Source organism: Cannabis sativa, chromosome 3 (genome assembly GCF_029168945.1).
Source record: "Cannabis sativa cultivar Pink pepper isolate KNU-18-1 chromosome 3, ASM2916894v1, whole genome shotgun sequence".
Classification (NCBI taxonomy): Eukaryota; Viridiplantae; Streptophyta; class Magnoliopsida; order Rosales; family Cannabaceae; genus Cannabis; species Cannabis sativa.
Genome location: NC_083603.1, coordinates 3,643,259 through 3,665,578, shown reverse-complemented (window position 1 = coordinate 3,665,578; position 22,320 = coordinate 3,643,259). Strand labels below are relative to the sequence as shown.

Sequence of the window (22,320 nt, the reverse complement as noted above, 5' to 3'; positions counted from 1 at the left end):
ATTTTTATAATAAAAGTCTAAAAAAATAAATTTTTCTAAAACTCATTTCAACTCAAAACCGACAGCTTTCGTTATCCACAAAACATAAACACACACTTCACACGAGTCAAAAACTCCAATCCATGCCAAGTAGATTCCCTTTCACATTATGTTGTGACATTTTGTTGTATGAATTCCAATTGTGAACCACATTTGCTCCCCCCAAAAAATAATCATATTTCCATAAAAAAAAATCATATTAATTATCCCACGTGCCACATGTGTTTGTAGTTTAGTTAGTTACTATTATGAAAAAAAAAATATATAATCCAAAAACTCTATTTTCATTTACATATTCATGGCTCCAAAAATCCCACTCTAGAATGAAAAAAAATAATAATAATAATTGGCTATTAACAAGGTCTTCTTGTTTTTCTTTTTATGTTCTCCTTTATCCATTATAAAATAACAAAGCTTAAACAAAAGCCACACTTATATTTTTCATTTTTTATGGCTTCCCCATTTTCAAAAACATTTAGAAAAGATTCCATTTTCTTCAACACCAATATTCCAAATCCAAACCACTCTTCTTCTTCTTTTTCTTCTTCTCAAATAAGAGTTAGTTTTATACATGAAAAACAGCCCAAGAAATCATTGGAAATAGAAAGGAGAATAAATAGTGAGACTACTCTGTCTATTAAACAGAATATTTTTATTACTAATAAAAGTTCAAACAAAGAAAAGGGTTCAAATATTAAATTTTCTAAGGAAAAACAACTTTTTTGGCCAAAGATTTTGTTTGGGTCCAAATCCAAGAAGATTAGGAGTATAATATTGCTCAATGTTATCACAATTGTTTATGGTAAGAACATTTTATATGTAATTATTTGGCTATTTTATATGTAATTATTTGTAAAATTCTCTAATTTGAGTATGCAGCAAGTGACATTATGGTTGTTAAAGGCGCCGAAGCAACAATGGATCCCGCAGCCTTTTCAGCAGCGCGATTCATCGTTTCAGCAATCCCATTCTTGCCATTTGTGTGGCGTGCTAGACACGACGATCAAACCCGAAATGCAGGGATAGAGCTCGGGTTTTGGTTGAGTCTAGCATACTTCATTGAAGCAATGGGTTTACTTACATCTGAAGCCGGTCGGGCTTCATTCATTTCTCTTGTTACAGTAAGTTCAAGTAATTTCAACCAATCATCTTTAATTAAGACGAGTTTTGTTTGTGTGTGCATATATCATTGCTCGAAAACAAAAGTGTTATCAAAAAGCGTTATCATAAGTAGTGTATTTCGAACAGGTTATTGCTGTGCCTTTGCTTGATGGAATGTTAGGAGCATTTGTACCTTCAAGAACATGGTTTGGAGTTCTTATGTCTGCGATCGGGTTTACTATACTCGAATGTGGAGGATCTCCTCCAAATGTAAGCACTACATGTCTTGTTTTTAAAGATCAAACAAGTTTGATTCATTAGAAGAAATTGATTATGGTATTTGTTTTTGTTGTTGTTGTAGATTGGTGATCTTTTGAACTTTCTTAGTGCAATATTTTTCGGAATCCACATGATTCGAACCGAACATATCTCTCGAAAAACAAAGAAAGAGAACTTTTTGGCGCTCATTGGTTGTGAGGTAAACCTTTTAACCTTCAATCACTCGTTCAGTATTCAGGATTGGATAGGATTGGACTGAAATCCTACATAAATAGGACTATTATAAAATAAGATCGAATTAGTAAGAAGTATGAGGTTCAATCTCAAAACTAATTGACGACTAGAGTAGTAGCTCATAGTATTTTGCTTTTCGTATAGGCTTCGGTTCTTGCTCTGTTATCCACCATGTGGGTGCTCCTTGGAGGGTGGTTTGATGGTGATCAAAGTGTTAATGATACAATATGGACATGGGAAGAGTTATGGGAATGGATTGTTACATTCCCATGGATACCTGCAATTTATACTGGTCTATTTTCTACTGGAATTTGCTCTATTATTGAGGTATTTTACTCCTTTCCACACTCTTTTATTAGCACCCTTCTTCAACTAAATAGATATTTCTATCCTTACACATATACATGAAAAATTATACTTATTACATGCATGTATAGTAGTGGAGATTGTTCTGCATCTTGTACTACTTTTAGATACCAGTCATATTCTGCATTAGAGTATAGTTATGGATAAAAAAATGTATGAAAACATTGATCATTTACAAAAGTTACTCTACTTATTAGTTGTTATTATTAAATTTAAGGAATTTTTAGACCGTTAAAAATTCTCCTTTAACTATTGCGATTGTTGGATTTAAAAATATTTTTCCGATTTTATTTATTTTTACTAATGTGGTGATTGTCTCTATGTAAAGTTGTGCTTCCGAACTTTGATATCTAGTAAATTGTGCTCTCGAATTTTGATATGTACCAAATCGAGTTTCCTGAACTTTTATCTACGTCAAACTTCTGTTAGTAAAATTGGACAAAAATTCTTAAATCCAACAATCTCAATAATTTGTGAAAACTTTTAACCGCTTGAAAAGCTTAAAGAAGATGATTTAATCCATGTAAGAATTCGAAGAATAAAAAAAACTTAAGATTAGGAGGGACAACATTAGAGTATAGGGTCCTAGCATAAACATTGCAAGAAAATATTAAATTATTTATAAGAATACTAGATACTCTGCTTATCATCAATTTGATTTTGAGATAGAACCTCGTAATTCTTGAAATTCCGTATTTTAATATTCCCAGTTTGATTATTTAATTAAATGATTAATTAAATGCGGAATAATAAAACTGGTACTGAAAACAGTTTTCTGTAGTTACAGAATGCAACTCTGTAACTCCAGAAAAACCCAGAAAAACAGACAGTGCATAAAAGTAAAAACACACAAGATTTTTGTACGTGGTTTCAACAATCCTTTCAGATTGTTACTAGTCCACGGGGCCACGCCCAGAGATAAGATTCATTAGATCGGTATCAAAAATACAAAGTAATTGACTTATGCATAAATAGACTCCCTCTTATTGTATGCCGCAAGCTTGATGTATTCCACCTACTAACCAAATCTTGATAAAACTCCAAGTGCTCGAACTCCCTTCGATCACCTTGAAGAGTGCTTGAATCCTCCCGATTCAAGGCTTAAAGGCTATCTCCCGAAAGCCTATACAACCATCTCCCGAAGGTTGTGTGCTTGTATCCTCCCGATGCAAGACTTCAAAAGCAATCTCCCGAAAGCTTGTAAATACCCTTCTCCCGAAGGTGCACTGATGTTCTTCTTCGTTGTAGACTTGAATACAGACTCAAGACAATACAAACAACAAATAAACAGAGTAAGAGTAGAACAACTCTTCTCTACAAAACAAAGACTCTCTTTTCTAAAGATATGAATGGAATTCAAAGATACAAGAGAGGTACCAAGAGAGGTACTAAACAAAGACACTCTTTCCTTAAGATATGAAAGCAATTCTAAGTGTGTGAAAGAGATACAAAACCTAGCTACTATAAGATGTATTTATAATGAATATACATCTCATAGACAGCTTACATTCGGTCTGAACAAGACCTCAACCCACTAGAAACTTCCCTAAAATAATTCTTCAATCAGTCCAGGAATTTCCGTTTCTGTACCTACAGAATCGTGGGCAATAACTACAACTTTCCTTTTATAGAAAAGGAAAGTCTAGCTCCGGTTTTCTCTTCAAGAAACCTGATCTTAGAAAATGGGAAACTCAACACAAGATCAGAATAACAGCTGGTTAGATAAAAAACGAAATGGGTAACCAAACTTACCATTTTTACCTTTTTTCCAAAAATAGGAAAGCTAGACAACTTTCCTTTCAAGTTTGATTTACACAAATATGGAAACCAAATCAATATATGCCAGCCGAAATATACATTAAATAATAAAATATTTTTGTCAATTAAATATGCCAAAAATGGAATTAACAATCTCCCCCTTTGGCACTTTGATTGACAAAACATTTTATTATGAGAAAACCTGCATCAAGTGTTAGAAACCAAAGCAAATAGCTTTTTAAAGATACAAGAGTATAGAAAATACTCCCCCTGCATGAAAGCTCTCTAACACATAAAACAAATAACTTTTTTTGGACGGAAAAGCTTGCAAACCGAGGAACACAACTTTTTAAATGGAAAAGTGTTAAACCACAAACAACTTTTTAAACGGAAAAGTGTTAAACCACAAACAAGCAACTCCCCCTAAAACCAAGGGTCCAGAGATGAACCCAAAAAAAATATGACTACTCCCCCTTTTTGTCTATCAAGGAGCCAAAGATAACAAAAACAAACAAGAACAAAGTCATAAATTCAAATAAACATTAATAAAAAGCAAAAGATAAAAGATTGAACCACTTATTCATCATCATTGGGTCGGAAGTATTTCATGATGCTGTCCATCTTCCTAAGAAGCAAGGCCTGACTTGTCTCCATTCTTCCCAAACGCAAGTTGAATTCTGCCATTTCTGTAGGAGCAGAAGTGGAAGCAGATCCAGCAGCAGGATCAATTGTAAGACCAGGGGAGGCAGACCGAGCCTTTCTTTGAGCAGCTTTTCCTTGAAGAGGCTTCTCAGGAATTTTGAAAGTGGTTCCAACAGCAGGCATCTCAATTGATTCATTCTCAAGAATCAATTCCTCTTGATCAGATAAAATTTTATAGATTAAGTGAGGAAAAATGAGATTGAGCCTAGGTTTCTTACCCTTTCGAAGAGAGACAATTTGCTCCCAAATCATGTCAGCCAAATCAATTTTAGCACCAATTGAAACTTTATATAAAAAGAAAGCAAGTTCATTTGAAACATTTACCGGATTGGAGCAAGGAAACCAATTGGATAGGGCAAACCTCATGAGAGCAGCATGTTGATAGGTGAGTTGAGACATATGCATGGTGTCGGAGAGTTCAATTTCATTATCACCAGAGAGATAACCGAACACCTTTTGACGATCAAACTCCACATCAGTTGGCTCAATTCCCATAGGCAAATTGAGAGCCTCAGCAACATCCTTCACAGTGAAGGAATACCAGTGTCCTCTGACAAAAACTTTGCCAAACATGAAAGAGTCCTCATCGAGAAACTCATCAGTGATGTTAGCATAAAATTCCTTCACAATTCTATCCACATACCCATCAAAACCGATCAAGGTATCTACCCATTGTCTCTCTTTCAACATGTTATACACTCCAAAAGGCTTATGAGCAATAACATTAAAATTTTTCTCCACAGTAAAAATCCTATTCTCATAGAATTTCATATCTCTAGCATGATCATTATAACAAAAATAATGAGAGTGGGGCTTGAAGTTATCAAGAGAAATACCAGAGGGCCTCTTTCTTTTCTGTGGAAGAACAGGATTAGAGACAATGGGCCTTTTTCCTTTGTCCTTCTTTGGAACAGCAGGAGGCACTGGAGCGGTGCAGCAGTGACGAGGCTCGGTTTCGGTTCTTCACTCTCGGATCCAGAATCATCAACAACAGGAAGATCTTTGGGCACAAATTCTTCACTTGAATCGGACAAGCCCTCTGAATCATGATCCTCCTCACTTTCTTCTGGTTCAGAATCCGAGGAAGAGACCGAAGGGGGATTCTCCTTGAGATTTTTGGCCTTTGAAGATGAAGAAACCACATTTTTCCCTTTGGATGCAATTTTAGGTTTAACCACTTCAGGCTTTGAAGGAGTGGAAACCTTGGACCTTGTTCGAGAACTCACCGTGGGCAAAGTCACCAAAGCTTGGTCGACATTAGGAGCACCATTCGAAGAAGAGGACTTCAACAATGTGTGATCGGATGAATGGGATTCATCATGATCACCCAACCCAGGTGTTGGAGAAGCAATAGGAGAGGCACCAACAAGAGGAGATGAGAATTTTGCCACTGATTTTCGAGCTTGGGTCTTCGATTTCTTGGCAGACTTCGTCGGAGCAGAAGACGAACCAGAAGCTCCGGTTGCTGGAGCAGGCGGCACAGGCGGAGTCACCGGTGAAGCAGATGCAGATCCACGAGTGGGCTTCTTGGATGGTTGGGCATTCTTAGTTTTGGCCATTTTTCTTTGAAACCCTAGAACACAAACTCTCTTACACTTTGAACAATGTTAGACCTTTGAGAGAAAAAAAAAATAAAAAGAGAAGAGAGAGTGGTGATCGTGGGATTATGGGAAGTTGAGAATATATAACTTTCAATTTTAAATGCCCAAATTAAAAAAAAACTGAAAAGGAAGGTAACTTCCTTACCTTTGACCCACGTGTGGAAAGAAAAAAGGAAACCTAAGAAGGTTTTTCAAATGTGGTCAATGTTTCCTTAAATGAAAAAAGGAAACCATATATTCCCACAAAATCCAAGAAATAAAAACCCCACCAAATCCGAAATAGCCACCAAAAAGGAAACCAAAAATAAAATTAATTATTTAAGTACAAGTTTCCTATAAACACCAAAAAGACCAAATCTCCACAAATAAAGGAAACATTCTAAATAAATACAATTAAAACATGTTTCCAAGAAATGAAAAAAATAAAAGAAAAAATATATACAAGGATTCGAAAATAAATTCGAAAAAAAATATGCCCCCCTTTTCTTTTATTTTTAAAAAAAATGCCCCCCAAAGAAAAATTGCAAATAGGGAACAAGAGAACACACCAAGACACAAAAGCACTAATCACCACTTAAGAGCAAAAATTGTGTCTAAAATCATAATGAAACATAACAAAAAAATAACAAAATTTTTAACAAAGCTCACTTGACAACTCGATCACGAACCTTTTTTTTTTTATTTTATTTTTTTTATTTATTTTTTTTTTGATTAAAATACAGAAAAAATAAAATAACCTTGATATTTTTGCAACTAGAATTCACAATGTCCATTTGTCTTTGTCCCTGATGAAAAAATCAAACTCATAAGAATAATCAGAAATTATTTTATCAAACTAATGAAGTAATAGAATGAGGTCATACCGGTTCACAGGAAAAATTGACTCCATCACCAAGAATATTAAAGCACATCAAACAGTATGTAATAGCTTTATAACACCATTTTCGAGAATAAACAAATTTTACCACAAACTGTGTCAAGCATTAGTGTGTGAAAGTGTAAGCAGGGAACATTGCCCAATTTGTCAAAAAGACTTTTTCTGATAAATTGTACCCATAGGAAACCTTATTTGTCACACTACCTCAATGGTAGCCCTTTTCAATGGTAGCGTATCTTCTACATAACTCCTAATTACATAGTTCCAACTTACTCAGAGATGGCTTTCACAAATTGAGATAGGTAGCTCTATTCATCCAATGGAGCTTGAACACACAGTTTTTGAACAACAACATTCGAAAATGGTAGCTTACATAACACTGTTTGATGAACCTGAATATTCCTGTGAGGAGTGGACAATTTTCCTGACAAACCTGTATGACATCATAATATTACAACATTAGCAATAAAATAATGACTGAAATTCTTATAAGGTTGAAATTTTCTTCTAGGACAAAGACAAGACATTATGAACTCTAAGACAACTCAAATATCAAGGATTATGGAAAAATAAAAGCATTAAACAGTACAAACCCCTAAGGATTTCCTTAGAGAAATAAATCGGACCGAGTCAAGAGCTTTAGTAAAAATATCTGCAATTTGTTTGCTAGTTTCAACATATTCTAAGACAAGAATTTTATTTTCCACAAGCTCTCTAATAAAGTGATGACGAATGTCTATGTGCTTAGTGCGAGAGTGTTGAACAGGATTCTTAGAAATGTTTATAGCACTAGTGTTATCACAAAAAATGGTTAAAGTTTTCAAATCAAACCCATAATCTGCCATCATTTGTTTCATCCATAACAATTGGGTACAACAACTACCGCAAAGAATGTACTCGGCCTACGCTTGTGGACGGAGAGATTGAGTTTTGCTTCTTGCTATGCCATGAAACCAAATTGTTTCCAAGATAGAAACATCCACCACTAGTACTTTTTCTATCATCAGCATTACCTGCCCAATCAGCATCACTAAAGCAAACAAGGTTAGAATTAGTGTCTTTTGAAAACCAAATCCCGAAATCAATAGTGCTATTTACATAGCGAATGATTCTTTTCACAGCAGAAAGATGGGATTCCATGGGATTAGCCTGATAACGTGCACAAACACCAACACTATAGCAAATATCAGGACGACTAGCAGTAAGATAAAGCAAACTTCCTATCATACTTCGATACAAAGTTTGATCTACCTTTACTCCTTGTTCATCTTTGCTTAATTTCAAAGTTGTGCTCATGGGAGTGTTGGTATGTTTGGCTTTTTCAAGGCCAAATTTTTTCACCAAATTCTTTGCATACTTGCTTTGAGTGACAAAAGTTCCCTCATCTGATTGCTTCACTTGAAGACCGAGAAAATAAGTGAGTTCACCTACCATACTCATTTCGAACTCCTTTTGCATTTGGGAAACAAAAACCTGCACTTCAGAGTTAGAAGTAGAGCCAAACACAATATCATCAACATATATTTGAGCAACAATCACATCAGAATTAATGTTTTTGATGAAAAGTGTTTTATCACTACTACAAAAGTGGCTTTTCCCAACGGTTTGTAAGGGAGTCAATTTTGAAAACCGTTGGAAAAGGTAAGGAGAGATTTTTCCCAACAGTTTAAAACCGAAGCAAAAAAACCGTTGGGAAAAACAAATGCCAACAGTGAAGAACCGTGGACAATACTAAAGGAAATTTAAAAAAAAAATAGTAAATGCCAATAGTTTATAACTGTTGGGAATACTAAGTACAACCGTTGGCTATATTTAGTATTCCCAACAGTTATAAACTGTTGGGAAATATTCTAGTTTACCAAAAAAAAAAAGTTTCAGATTTAAAAAGAAAAAGAATTTTTTTTACTTAATAAAAAAATTTGTATTTAATAAAAGAAAATACTTTAAAAAGGTTTTAAATTAAAAAAAATAAAAAAAATTGTACTTTTTTCTTTTCCTAAAAAAATTTGTATTTAATAAAATAAAATACCAAAAAAACTTCAAATTTAAAAAATAAAAAAGAATTTTTTTTAATAAATTTATAATTTGAGAATTTATAAAATTGGAAAATTTAGAATTTATATATTTTTCAATAAAAGGATAATTTTAGAAATTAGTTGTATTTGAAAATTTATTGTGAAAGTTATTTAAAAATATTATTGTGAAAGAGGACTAAAATATTATTGGATAATTATTTTTAATTAACATGTAATTAGAGACTTAATTCGGGATCTTTAATTAATAATTGTGATGGTCTTTAATTTAGGATCCTTAATATTATATCAGATTTAATATTTTTTTAAAAAAAATTATATCAGATTTTTATTTATTAAAATAAAATAATTTTGTGGGTAAAATTTGAAAAATATAAATAGAAAATGATAAGAAAAAGACCTAATTATGAAAACCCTATTCGTTTCTCTTTCTGCCGTTCCGCTTCTCTCTCTCGCGCTCGTTCTCTCTCGCTCTGGTTCACTCTCGTTCTCTCTCGCTCTGGTTCACTCTCTCTCTCTCTCTCCGTTTTCTCTTGCGTGATGTCGTATTTCGTCTACATTAACGGTCACCTCCATGGAGCTTGCTGGCTGGTGCAGTTGACGACGAGGAGGATGATAATGACATAAACAACGACAATGGCGATTGTGGAGGTTAATTGTCTGCTCCGGCTCCGGCTCTGGCTTCGGCTCCCACCAGCGACAGTGACATAAACAACGACAATGGCGATTGTGGAGGTTAATCGTCTGCTCCGGCTCCGGCTCTGGCTTCGGCTCCCACCGGCGACGGTGAGTTCTCTCGCCTTTTATTTTAACAGATTTGAATTATTAATTTTGATTATATATGTCAAATGACGAATTAGGGTTAAGGAAAAATGGGTCTTGAAAAATATGATGATGCATTGTTGATTTCTCTCTAATTGAATATTAGGGTTTTTTTTAATCAAATTGGGTACTGTATGTAATAAAGATTTGATTTTTTTTTTTGGTGAATTTTCAGGGGCAACGATTGCATGCCTGTTGATGTTTGTGGCTTTGGTATTGACATACCTAATTCACTGAAGAGAGATTATTTGAATTTGGGTTGGGTTATATGTTCTGTGATTTATTCATGAAATTGGGGCAAAATTTATGGATTTACATACCAATTAGTGTTCTGATTTAGACAATTTTTTGATTGTATTGTTGAGGATTCTATTCTGTTTGGTCACTGTAAAAAATATTGTTGTAATATTTATATTTAATATTATTTTTTGTATTTTTTTCTGAATTGTATATAATGTATATTGTTAAATATGAATATATATTAGTCTAAAAAAATTTGAATATATATTGATTTTATTTATTTTAATTAATATTTTATTTATGAAAAATAATATTATTATATATATTTAATATTTAAAAAATAATTTCATTTATATTTAATTTAATTTATATAATACTTTTGCCAACAGTTATAAACAGTCATTTAAAAAGATTTTTTCCAACAGTTGTAAACAGTCATTTAATATAACTTTTTCCAACAGTTATAAACCGTCTTTTAAAGCTTCGTATTTTTATGACACCCACATAGCCAACGGTTTTAGGAACCGTTGGGAAATAGTATAAAAGACAGTTATAAACTGTTGGGAAAACTCACTTTTGTAGTAGTGTATCAACATTTCCTCTCTTGTAATCATGAGAAAGTAAGAATTCAGTTAGACGCTCATACCAAGCACGTGGTGCTTGTTTTAGACCATACAATGCCTTGTCTAACTTATAAACATGATCAGGAAAATGTGGATCCTCAAACCCTTTAGGTTGTTCCACATACACTTCTTCTTTTAATGTACCCATTCAAAAAAGCGGATTTGACATCCATTTGATACAATTTAATACCAAGAATGCAAGCTATGGAAAGAAGTAACCTGATCGATTCCAGTCTAGCTACTGGAGCAAATGTTTCATCAAAGTCAACACCCTCAACTTGAGTGTATCCTTGGGCAACCAACCTTGCCTTGTTTCGAATGATAGTGCCAAACTCATCACTCTTATTTTTGAAGATCCACTTGGTTCCAATGATGTTCACAAACGGTGGTCTTGGAATCATTTTCCAGACTTTGTTTCGAACAAACTGATGAAGCTCATCCTGCATAGCTAAAAACCAATCTTCATCCATTAAAGCTTCTTTTACAGATTTAGGTTCTAAAGAAGAAATAAAACATAAAAATTGAATTATATTGGCATATTTTCTTCTTGTAACCATGCTCTCATCCAAGTTTCCAAGGATGAGATCTGAAGGATGATTCTTTTTAACCCTGGAGGATGGTTCCCTCTGTATTGGATCAGTGATTGAATTTAAAGGATACTCGGATTCTTTTGTTGTTGGATTTTCTGTAGCAACAGATTCCTGCACAGTAACCTCGACGACTGCTTCTGAAGCTTCGTCAGGTTCTTTTTCCTCAGCAGCAGGTTTTTCAAGCAAATCTTCAATCTGTTCTTCTGTGGAAAACTCAGAAAAATCTTTTAGATCATCAACAACAACATTAGCAGATTCCATAACAGTTTGGGTTCTCATGTTATACACACGATATGCCCTACTATTTGTGGAATATCCTAAGAAAACACCTTCATCACTTTTAGAATCAAATTTACCAATGTAATCACGATCTCGTAAAATATAACACTTACATCCGAACACATGAAAGTGACTTACATTTGGTTTCTTACCTTTCCAGATTTCATATGGTGTTTTGTGAGTACCTGGGCGCAAGAATACTCTGTTGATGGTATAGCAAGCAGTGTTAATGGCTTCGGCCCAAAGGCGCTTTGTGAGCTTCTTGCTATTCAACATTACTCTAGCCATTTTGGTTAGAGTACGAGTCTTTCTTTCAACCACTCCATTTTGTGGAGGAGTTTTAGGAGCAGAAAATTCATGAGAAATACCGTTAGCTTTACAAAATTCATCATATACGGTATTTTCAAATTCCTTACCATGATCACTCCTAATCCTAACAATTTTGCCAATGTTACAATCTTTTTCAACTCGTAATTTCAAACACAGAGTTTGGAAAGCTTCAAAAGTATCAGATTTTTCTCTCAAAAAATCCACCCATGAGAATCGAGAAAAATCATCAACACAAACAAAAATATACCTTTTACCATTTAAGCTTTCTACCTGGATTGGACCCATTAAGTCCATGTGCAAGAGTTCGAGAACTCTAGAAGTATTCACATCTGGGACACTTTTGTGAGAAATTTTCAGTTGCTTACCTAACTGGCATGGACCACATTTTCCCAATGACTCTTTACCTAATTTAGGTAATCCTCGAACAATCCCTGAAACAGATAATTTTTTCAGATTTTTAAAGTGAATGTGACCAAGTTTTTCATGCCATAGGTCAGTAACATTTTCAATGACAGAATGACAAGTGGCATGCGTAGTGAGAGTATAACAATTATCACTAGATCGCAGCCCTTGTAACACAATTTCATCAAGAATATTATATACATAGCAATGATTGCTATCAAAGCTCACAGTATAACCCTGATCACAAATCTGACTAATGCTAAGTAGATTAGCTTTTAGTCCTTCAACCAACATGACATTCTTTAGTTTAGGAAGCCCTTCGAACTTGAGAGTTCCCATTCCTATGACTTTACCAGTAAGACCGTTACCAAATGTAACTTCTCCACAGTGCATTGGTCTTATGTTCACAAGAAATTCTTTTTCACCTGTCATGTGTTTGGAACAACCACTATCAAAATACCACATGTTAGAAGCAACAGTTTTAAAACAAGTAGAACCTACCAAGCATTTGTTTTTGACAACCCATTTTTGTTTTTGTAAAACATGTTTATTTCCAATGTAATTAGATTTAAACATGTTATGCATGGTTATGCATTTAGGTCGAATGTGACCTTTTACTCCACAAAAATGGCAAATAGGAATGAAACGTCTTCCTTTCCCTTTGAAGTTGTCAAACTTACCGTTCTGCTTCTTTTCGTAACAACAGAGTGCTTTGTCATTGTCGAGACAGACACTGCGAGGTAGAAACAGCTTCTTCCAAACAAAACTATTAGTGGTATTAGACACAAAGTTGATTTGGAACATAACTCAAATTTCAAAGATGATTGGTTTGGCCGCATTTTTGAATTTTTTCAAAGATAGTGGAACTCGGATTTAACATTTTAACATTCTTTTTAATGTTATCAATTTCCTTGGTTAAAGAAATAATTTTTGACTCTTTTAAAGACAATTCAGATTCACAACATTTGAGTTTATCTTCCAACTCATTAATGTTGTTACACAAAATTTTATTATCTTTAACCAGGGAGCGATTTTCAGCACTAGTTTCCAACCACTTACCAAACATTACCTTGTAGGATTCAATCATGGAATCCTCATCAATTTCTGACTCATCTGATTCGGATCTGGATTCTTCCTTGTTGTCATTGATCAGGATATTGTTCAAGCAAATGCTTTTTCCTTTTTCCTGCAAATTTCTTGACAAAACACTTGTTAGGACAACTTTTTCTTTTTCATCCTCACTACTCTCAGAATCATCACTCCAAGTAACTTTCAATCCCTTTTTATTTTTCTTTAAGGTATTAGCACATTCAGATTGAGTGTGACCAAAACCTTCACATTCTCTGCATTTAATACCTTTTTTATTGTTAGATGGAAAAGGTTTAGAGGGAATGTTACCAGAAATGTTACCTTTTGGGTTCTTTGAAAAGAACTTTTTATTTCCACCAGATTTCAAGAATTTTTGGAAATTTTTTGCCAATAGGACCATTTCATCATCATTTTCATCATCAGAAACAATATTTTCAGAAGCATTAAAGGCAATACCTTTGCTTTTCTCATTCGAGAGATTTTGCTTACTCTTTTTCTTGATTTGTTGATTCAACTCAAAGGTTCTTAAAGATCCCATGAGTTCCTCAACCTTCATTTTGCCAAAATCTTTCGCCTCTTCCATTGCAAGCAATTTTGTATCAAACCTGTCAGGAAGAACTCGAACAATTTTTCGAACCAAGACAGATTCATCTAGTTTTTCTCCCAAGGCAAAAAACTCATTAGAGATGTCAGATAATCTTTCATAGAAATCATTTAAAGTTTCAGTATCTGACATTCTCAATTCATCAAATCTAGTTTGAAGCATGGTAAATCGTGATCTCTTTACATCAGCAGTACCTTCAAATTGAATTTGAAGGATTTCCCATGCTTCTTTTGTATTCACAAGATGATATTAATTTAATAAAACCTTCACCAACGCCATTAAAAATAGCATGTAAAGCCTTATTATTATAACCAGACGGTTTTTCATCTTCGGTGGTCCAACCGAGTTCCGCATTTTACCTGAGTATTACCTTTTTCATCATTTTCAGTAGGTTGAGACCACCCTGTAAGAATAGCTCTCCATGCTTTCTCATCTTGCGATTTGATGAAAGCTCTCATCCTGACCTTCCAATAAGGATAATTCGACTCATTCAATAGAGGAGGTCTAGAGATGGAACTTCCTTCTGCAAACAAAGACATCTCACACAAAACAAGTTAAACGGAATAACCTCAAGATCTCACTAAGAATTTAGTGACTTGCTCTGATACCAAATGAAATTCCGTATTTTAATATTCCCAGTTTGATTATTTAATTAAATGATTAATTAAATGCGGAATAATAAACTGTATCGAAAACATTTTACGTAGTTACGTAATGCAACTCGTAACTCCGGAAAAACCCGTAAAAACAGACGATTGCATAAAAGTAAAAACACACAAGATTTTTGTACGTGGTTTCAACAATCCTTTCGCATTGTTACTAGTCCACGGGGCCACGCCCAGAGATAAGATTCATTAGATCGGTATCAAAAATACAAAGTAATTGACTTATGCATAAATAGACTCCCTCTTATTGTATGCCGCAAGCTTGATGTATTCCACCTACTAACCAAATCTTGATAAAACTCCAAGTGCTCGAACTCCCTTCGATCACCTTGAAGAGTGCTTGAATCCTCCCGATTCAAGGCTTAAAGGCTATCTCCCGAAAGCCTATACAACCATCTCCCGAAGGTTGTGTGCTTGTATCCTCCCGATGCAAGACTTCAAAAGCAATCTCCCGAAAGCTTGTAAATACCCTTCTCCCGAAGGTGCACTGATGTTCTTCTTCGTTGTAGACTTGAATACAGACTCAAGACAATACAAACAACAAATAAACAGAGTAAGAGTAGAACAACTCTTCTCTACAAAACAAAGACTCTCTTTTCTAAAGATATGAATGGAATTCAAAGATACAAGAGAGGTACCAAGAGAGGTACTAAACAAAGACACTCTTTCCTTAAGATATGAAAGCAATTCTAAGTGTGTGAAAGAGATACAAAACCTAGCTACTATAAGATGTATTTATAATGAATATACATCTCATAGACAGCTTACATTCGGTCTGAACAAGACCTCAACCCACTAGAAACTTCCCTAAAATAATTCTTCAATCAGTCCAGGAATTTCCGTTTCTGTACCTACAGAATCGTGGGCAATAACTACAACTTTCCTTTTATAGAAAAGGAAAGTCTAGCTCCGGTTTTCTCTTCAAGAAACCTGATCTTAGAAAATGGGAAACTCAACACAAGATCAGAATAACAGCTGGTTAGATAAAAAACGAAATGGGTAACCAAACTTACCATTTTTACCTTTTTTCCAAAAATAGGAAAGCTAGACAACTTTCCTTTCAAGTTTGATTTACACAAATATGGAAACCAAATCAATATATGCCAGCCGAAATATACATTAAATAATAAAATATTTTTGTCAATTAAATATGCCAAAAATGGAATTAACAATTCTTAACACGAAATGTAGTTTTTGACGAAGTTTCATCGTGTTGTGTGTTCAGTTTTCGGCCATGCGTGATGTTTCAGCAACAGAAACAGCCATAATATATGGTCTTGAGCCAGTTTGGGTTGCTGGCTTTGCTTGGTTTCTATTAGGTGAAAGATGGGGTACTCTTGGTTGGCTTGGAGCTACTCTTGTTCTTGGTAAACATATCTTATACTTGTTCAATCATCACTTTACTTAGTAACTAAAAATTTCTTATTAGTCACTAACATATGACACAACAAAAGTCAATCTAACTCACAGCTTAAGACAAAGCTTAAAAGCAAGAATTTTATGGTGGTATTATAGGTGGAAGCTTAATTGTTCAGATGTTGGGATCTTCACATGAGAAATGTATAGAAGTTGAAGATAGTAATCAGAAGAGTGATCTTATACATTATGGTATCTCTGCTTCACCCTTTGTTGTAAGATCAAGCAAAAATGTAGATATTTTAAAGTGATCTTTTTAGTTTGTATAGGGAAAATATATGCATAAATATATGTATATATAAACATAACCACTAGAACTAGTAGTAGTTAGTAGCTACAAAGATTGTATAGATAAAGGGGTGTTGGATAAAAGGGAAAAGTTTACATAATTGTAGTGATTGCTCAATGCAATCTTTGTTGGAGGACTCTAGTGGAACTACCTAATGTTTGCTCTAATTGTTTTGTTGCTTTTAGCCTTTGTTTCATTTATTTTGCCGTTTTGTATTTTTTTTTTTCTTTCTTTTGTTCTTTGATTTCGCCCTATTCAGTTCACCACTGGAAAATGTGCGGGATAGAGCAGGAACGGGGAATGTAATAGGAGGCGGGAAAAAGAACTGTTCCGTCTCCATATGCATCTCTGATCTATTGAAAGGCTTTGTCATAAAAAAGATTAGAGAGTTGTGCTACAAGAATAGAAGGTTTTGCCGTCAATAATCTAACAATGAATACATCTAGTTTAAATTAAGATATTCATTCATACAAAAAAAAAAAAATGTTCAATTCTTCTATTTGATTTTTGTTTTGGATAGTTCATCGTTGGTACTCATGAATATATAGCTACTAATTTCTAAAAAAAATAAAAATAATAACATATTTATTTTTATAGGAAAAATACGAATTTAACTTAAATAAGCGATGAACCATTCTCTTTTAGAAAATAGATTAAATAACTCTAAACTTAATTTTAAGTAAATATTTTTTCCATATAAAAAAGAGGGTTTTATAAAAATAGAGCAAAATTTATAATTATCCTGCTACACGGAATTTTTTACAAAAATATTGTTTTTTTATAAAACAACCGTAAAACAACAAAATAGAATAATTAAAACAACAGTGGAACAACTAAAAAATAACCGTAGAACAAACTTAAAACAGTACACATTTTGAAAAAAAAAATACAGTATTTTTAAAAAAATCCAGCCCACAATATAAAAATAAAAAAAAATTAAAAATTTCAATATGTAGCGTAAAAAACTTATATAAAAAGTAGAAATTACATAATATATAAAAAAAATTATAAAAGTTTACTTTTTTATGGCATAAATAAATAATACCATGAGATTATAAAATTTTTTTTTTAATTATTTTTTATGCCATATTTTTGTAAAAATACATTTATTTTTTTACTTATTTAAAAAATAACAAATTTTTTGTTATTTCACTCGTGTCTTTTATCTCCGATTAAAAATATCATTGCAATACTTTTATCTTAAATTAAAAATCATAGATGTACTTAGATTTACTCTTTGCATCTCTTACAAATATAGTTATTTAAAACATAAAAAACTATATAACCCCATTAATTTAAGGAAGAAAAAACATCCCACCAATACCTCTTTTACAAAATAAGTGATATAATATGTACAAACACAATTTATATCATAACATTTCACAAATCTATGTGGGAAACAATCATACATATCATCACACTATTAAAATAACCTTTTGTCAAAACACAAAACAACAAGCATTTTGAGCCATATTAGCATCAAGCAATTGATGAAAAGACAAAGGTAACTATTATTTCTTTCCTTACCAAATCTGATGTTTCAATATCACAATAGTAAAATTACAACACAATGGTAATAGCAATAATCTTGAAACTAGACATAATCACTTCTCTAAGCATGAAATTACACAAAGTCCATCAAAATGGGGTCTTCATTATTAAAATAACACATACCATTGTTACTAAATTTAGTGACTTAATCAAACTTCACTCACTCTTTGTTTTTCTTCGCGATAAACAGACCCCATGTTTGCTCACCGGATGAACTTCTGATCAGCTTCGCTTTCCATCCATTAACAATATCATTATAGTCCTCCTACAAGTGATTCATTTATTGATAAATATGAGTAAAGATTTTTCAATGAAGCACAACAAATGAGAAGGAAGAAACTCACTTCAGAGAAGTCGTTGATGAATTCATCCTTTTCTTTTTCGAGTACATCCAGTTCCCGCTGCAGAACTTGTAAGAACTGAAACACAATACGAAAAGAAAATTAAGAAAGAACCGAAACATGGTCATCGAATAGAATAGATCATATGTCAAACCTGTTCAGTGCGGTCTTCAGCAATGACTTCCTTAAAACCAGCATTGCTAAGCATCTGAGTTTATTACAAACCGAAAAAAAGGAACCTTGTTAAGTAGAGGAAATTGGAATAAACATCTAAAAGGGTGTTGAAATGTAAATATATCTAAACATACTTGGCCGTATTCTTCTACATCATGAAGATCGTATCCTCTTTGCTTAATATAACTTGCAAATTCCGAGGTTGGGGTTCCTGAACTCTTGCAATAATCACTTATAAGAACTGTTCCTCCTGGTTTTAACCACTTGAAGAATGACTTGAACAATGAAGGTTTGTCCTGCACATGTTAAAATATTTCACATTAATACGAGTTTCATGTCAACATAAGAGATTTAAGGACATAATCCACATGATTAAATGAATAGAAGAAATGAGTGCCTTACTTGAATGTGCAATATGGTGTCGCGGCTGTATATTACATCAAATGAGTTATCAGGATAAGTCTTTGTTGTGCAATCAGCAACTTCAAATTCGACAGAGCAATTAAGCCCTATGGCGCGTTCAAGAGCAAGAGAAATCATATTCACGGAGAGGTCGATGCCAACAACTTCAACATCAAAATTTTCAGCCATATAAAAGTCTCCCCCTCCAATTCCACAGCCAACATCTAGAACTCTCTGACCAGGCTTAAGGTCTAATTTTGCCACAAATTCCTTGGTTGTTTCTGCATAGGCAATCCAAATATTGTTAGAAGAGACCAAATGCAAGAACTGTTAATATCCCATCTTTATTTTTCTCTTTCTTTTTCCTAATCAAGGAAAGTAGTGTGAAATACTAAGATGCAAATAAAGATATTGTTCTTGAATCGTGTAGAATTCTAATTTGTTGCCTAAGAAAAACAATTCGAATGTATTCAGTTATGGCATATTACTGAAAACATACATAGCTCATGTGTGTTGTAATTAAAATATTTCATATTCATTATTCAGCTTATAAAATGCTAGTATGCTCTTTCATTCTGTTCAGTTATTTTAGTTTCTCAATTATAAGGACAAAGTAGTATTACCAATTCCGCCAGTGCTAACATAGCCCGAGCCGAAAACACGCTCATAACGCAATATGCCAGTGCATTTGTACTGAACAGTGTCTAAAAACTGCTGAAACCCTCTATCATCCTGTGAACTCACTTTCTGCCATGTCCAGCAAATCTGCATCATACAAAAATTATCAGTAAGCTTCATTTACTAAGAAAATAGCACTAAAAGATTTAATCTTGTCAAGTAAATCACCTGATTTTGATTCTTTTTGTTTCTCACATAAGCACCAATACATTTGCAGCCAACAAGAGACAACTCAAAGGAATTTCCAGATCCATCAGTTGTTTGGCATTCTTTAAAAATCTGAAACATCAATGGAAATATACATATAATAAAGAGAAAGAAAAAAAAACAATTTTTGATTCATGAAATGAAACACAGGATTAGCTCAATATTTAGAATTACAAAGTTGCTGTGATCAAACAACCTAAAAACTTCAGTAAGAAGAAAAGGGTAATGAAAAGTATCAGTGATTCAACTTCTTTCCTCTTTTTTCTCACCAAGTAACCTCTTATGATCACTAATAAGATTTCAGAAACTGGATTTTTCTGACTATGATCACAGACTATTGAAGAAATTCTAATCATATCATGAACACAAAGTTAAAGCAATTTCTTTGAACATGTTTGATAACTCAATCAGAAGGCAAACCTTGGTATAGAATCTCGGTTCCCGGTAATGGGTGGGGTTGTATTTCCGCTTCGAGTCACCAGATTGGTGGAAACAAGATTCCCTGAAAAATATGAACCCACCAACCTTCAACCATTTCACCATCCTTTCAGCCAAATTTTCCACCTGCAATACATTTCAGGGAATTAAAATTTCAGGAACAGATCCTTAATTGAGAATAGTAAGCATTTATCATTGTGAAATTGTTTACCTCTTCATCTGACAAATACATGAGAAGCCAATTTGAGAAAATCAAATCAACAGATCCTTCAGGTACATCAAGATCAGGGGAAGTCACATCAGCACATCTAAACTCAACATTCTTGTAATGTCCATTAATTTCTTCATTCTACACGAAACACACTTAAACAAATCACACAAAAATCCAAACAAATATGTTTAATTTCCACTATATAACATCAAATATTAATTTACCTTCTTTATGGCACTTTCAATGAAATCCATAGCAAGAAGATGACCAGCCTTCTGAGCCAATTCACCAGTAAAACGACCAATTCCAGCTCCTAACTCAATCACAGATTTCCCCTCATACGGCGGCAAAAGAGACAGTACCTATAAATTACATAATCATAATAATAATAATTAATTAACATTTCAAACCTTTTGATCTTAATTACATATTTTACAAAAAGAAATGTGTAAAAAAAAGATGAACACACCTCTGGTCGTTCTTCCTTATCAAGATCAGAAGCTTTCGAATCAAGCATCATAGCTTCCACAGTCAGATCCGCCGAATGCTCCATCCAATAATTCTTCTGAATCTCACGCTCTTGTTCCAACACTTTGGCTTCAAAACAAAAACAAAAATCAGAATCAAAACCATTAAAAAGCAAAAACAAAAAGGAATAACCGTAATCGAACGTTACCATTATCAACAGCAGCCATTATGGTCGAATCGGAATTGAAAAAGCAAAGAATAACAATCGAAAACAAAAACAAAAAAGAAAAACAAGTAATGACAATGAAATCAAGATCCTTCAATGGCAATTCGACTTCTGGAAAAGCTACGAGATCTTCGGTTAAAGAGTTTTCCCTTCTGAAACATAGGCAGCTAAGCTAAGCTAAGAGCGTAACCGATTGAGAAGAAGGCTCTTCTTGCGTGGATTCACAAGAATGGCTTATTTTCCGTTTGTATGGGGAAATGGAGTTTCTCAGCTCCAACTATTTATAGAGAGCTATTGCTGTATCGATCTTTGGGATTTGTTAGCGGTTTTTTATATTATTAAAAATTTATTTACGATAAATTCTCTTAATATTTATAATTATTACATATATAGGGATATGATTTTGTCTCGGGATTATACTTTTATAGAATACATTTCGTGATGTACGGCAGCCGTCAGATAATGGACTTATTTAATTTGACGGCTGAGATTGATCTAAGGGTGATTAGGATTAAAATTTAGATACGTACCTGACACTCATTTAATGTACCCGAGACCCATCTAATAGTAGTACATCACGAGACAAAATTATGTCCCTACATATATAATCTTAATTGAAAAAAATGGTGATAAAATACTTTATCGATCATCAAGTGTCAACTCAAAAACACGTGATGATAATTATTAGACCACGTATTAAATAAACTAAAAAAATATATTACTACGTATTTTTTTTTTTTTGAATGGTGTTATTATGTATTTTTGAGTTGAGATTTGATGGGTAAAAAAAATCCGACAACAATAAAATTGTAAAATAAAGTACTTTTATCGTCACTTTTTTTTATTATAGTCATGTGTAATAATTACACATGTTAAAATGACTTTGGTGCAAGTATCAATTTATTAAACCAAATTGTATAGAACTTAATAATAATATGTATCAATATCAACATAACTCATGTTGTGGTGCTTGTGACTATAAGGTATCCCTTAACATTTTTTACAGTTATTATTAGAGCATTGTTATTAAGCACTATAAGGTATTCAACACTGTATAAATATAGTATGTTTCGATTAATTAGCAGGCTTATATTATTTATTAAATTAAATTATGTAAAAAATTCATAATAATTTATGTCAATAGTGATATCTCACATTTTATAGTATTTGACGCGATAAAATGCCCTTAACATTTCTCGGCCCCATATAATTTTTAATACTATATTAATATGGCGCATTGTAATGGATTAGCGAAATAAATTATGTGCCAATGTTATATTTATTT

The 22,320-nt window shown here is 33.2% G+C and overlaps 2 protein-coding genes and 1 long non-coding RNA gene across 5 annotated transcripts; 2 read left to right on the top strand and 1 right to left on the bottom strand.

Moving 5' to 3' along the window:
- Nucleotides 1-331: 331 nt before the first annotated feature.
- LOC115709577 (uncharacterized) lies at nucleotides 332-16,506 on the top strand. Of its 3 annotated transcripts, XM_061112955.1 has the most exons (8): nucleotides 338-841; nucleotides 919-1,160; nucleotides 1,288-1,410; nucleotides 1,502-1,618; nucleotides 1,798-1,980; nucleotides 15,860-16,001; nucleotides 16,150-16,238; nucleotides 16,281-16,506. In XM_061112955.1, exons 1-8 carry the CDS (start codon nucleotides 421-423, stop codon nucleotides 16,299-16,301), a joined length of 1,338 nt encoding a protein of 445 aa, XP_060968938.1. In that variant the 5' UTR covers nucleotides 338-420; the 3' UTR covers nucleotides 16,302-16,506. The 3 variants fall into 3 exon arrangements, with proteins under 3 accessions (XP_060968936.1, XP_060968938.1, XP_060968937.1); XM_061112953.1 differs by having other exon boundaries at nucleotides 332-841; nucleotides 16,150-16,506; XM_061112954.1 differs by having other exon boundaries at nucleotides 943-1,160; nucleotides 16,150-16,506.
- Nucleotides 9,418-10,257, top strand: LOC133036331 (uncharacterized). Its single transcript, XR_009686991.1, has 2 exons — nucleotides 9,418-9,692; nucleotides 9,988-10,257. It is a non-coding gene; the product is annotated as an uncharacterized LOC133036331 (long non-coding RNA).
- A 1,324-nt stretch (nucleotides 16,507-17,830) lies between the features above and the next one.
- Nucleotides 17,831-21,375, bottom strand: LOC115709566 (phosphoethanolamine N-methyltransferase 2). Its single transcript, XM_030637696.2, has 12 exons — nucleotides 21,018-21,375; nucleotides 20,811-20,938; nucleotides 20,566-20,703; nucleotides 20,342-20,479; nucleotides 20,113-20,256; nucleotides 19,654-19,764; nucleotides 19,431-19,572; nucleotides 18,808-19,088; nucleotides 18,540-18,701; nucleotides 18,386-18,439; nucleotides 18,235-18,309; nucleotides 17,831-18,155 (listed from the first exon to the last, which is right to left on the bottom strand). The coding sequence occupies exons 1-12, from the start codon at nucleotides 21,034-21,036 to the stop codon at nucleotides 18,051-18,053; spliced, it is 1,497 nt and encodes a 498-aa protein (XP_030493556.2). The 5' UTR covers nucleotides 21,037-21,375; the 3' UTR covers nucleotides 17,831-18,050.
- Between the last annotated feature and the right edge of the window lie 945 nt (nucleotides 21,376-22,320).

Excerpts from the sequence above, each read along its gene's own strand:
- LOC115709577 (XM_061112953.1), top strand. The coding sequence starts at position 421 with ATGTTCTCCTTTATCCATTATAAAATAACAAAGCTTAAACAAAAGCCA. Across the intron at positions 1,411-1,501 it reads GTGGAGGATCTCCTCCAAAT|ATTGGTGATCTTTTGAACTT; the intron begins GTAAGCACTACA and ends TTGTTGTTGTAG. Across the intron at positions 1,619-1,797 it reads TGGCGCTCATTGGTTGTGAG|GCTTCGGTTCTTGCTCTGTT; the intron begins GTAAACCTTTTA and ends CTTTTCGTATAG.
- LOC115709566 (XM_030637696.2), bottom strand. Across the intron at positions 20,257-20,341 it reads TGTATTTGTCAGATGAAGAG|GTGGAAAATTTGGCTGAAAG; the intron begins GTAAACAATTTC and ends AATGTATTGCAG. Across the intron at positions 19,765-20,112 it reads AACCGAGATTCTATACCAAG|ATTTTTAAAGAATGCCAAAC; the intron begins GTTTGCCTTCTG and ends TTGATGTTTCAG.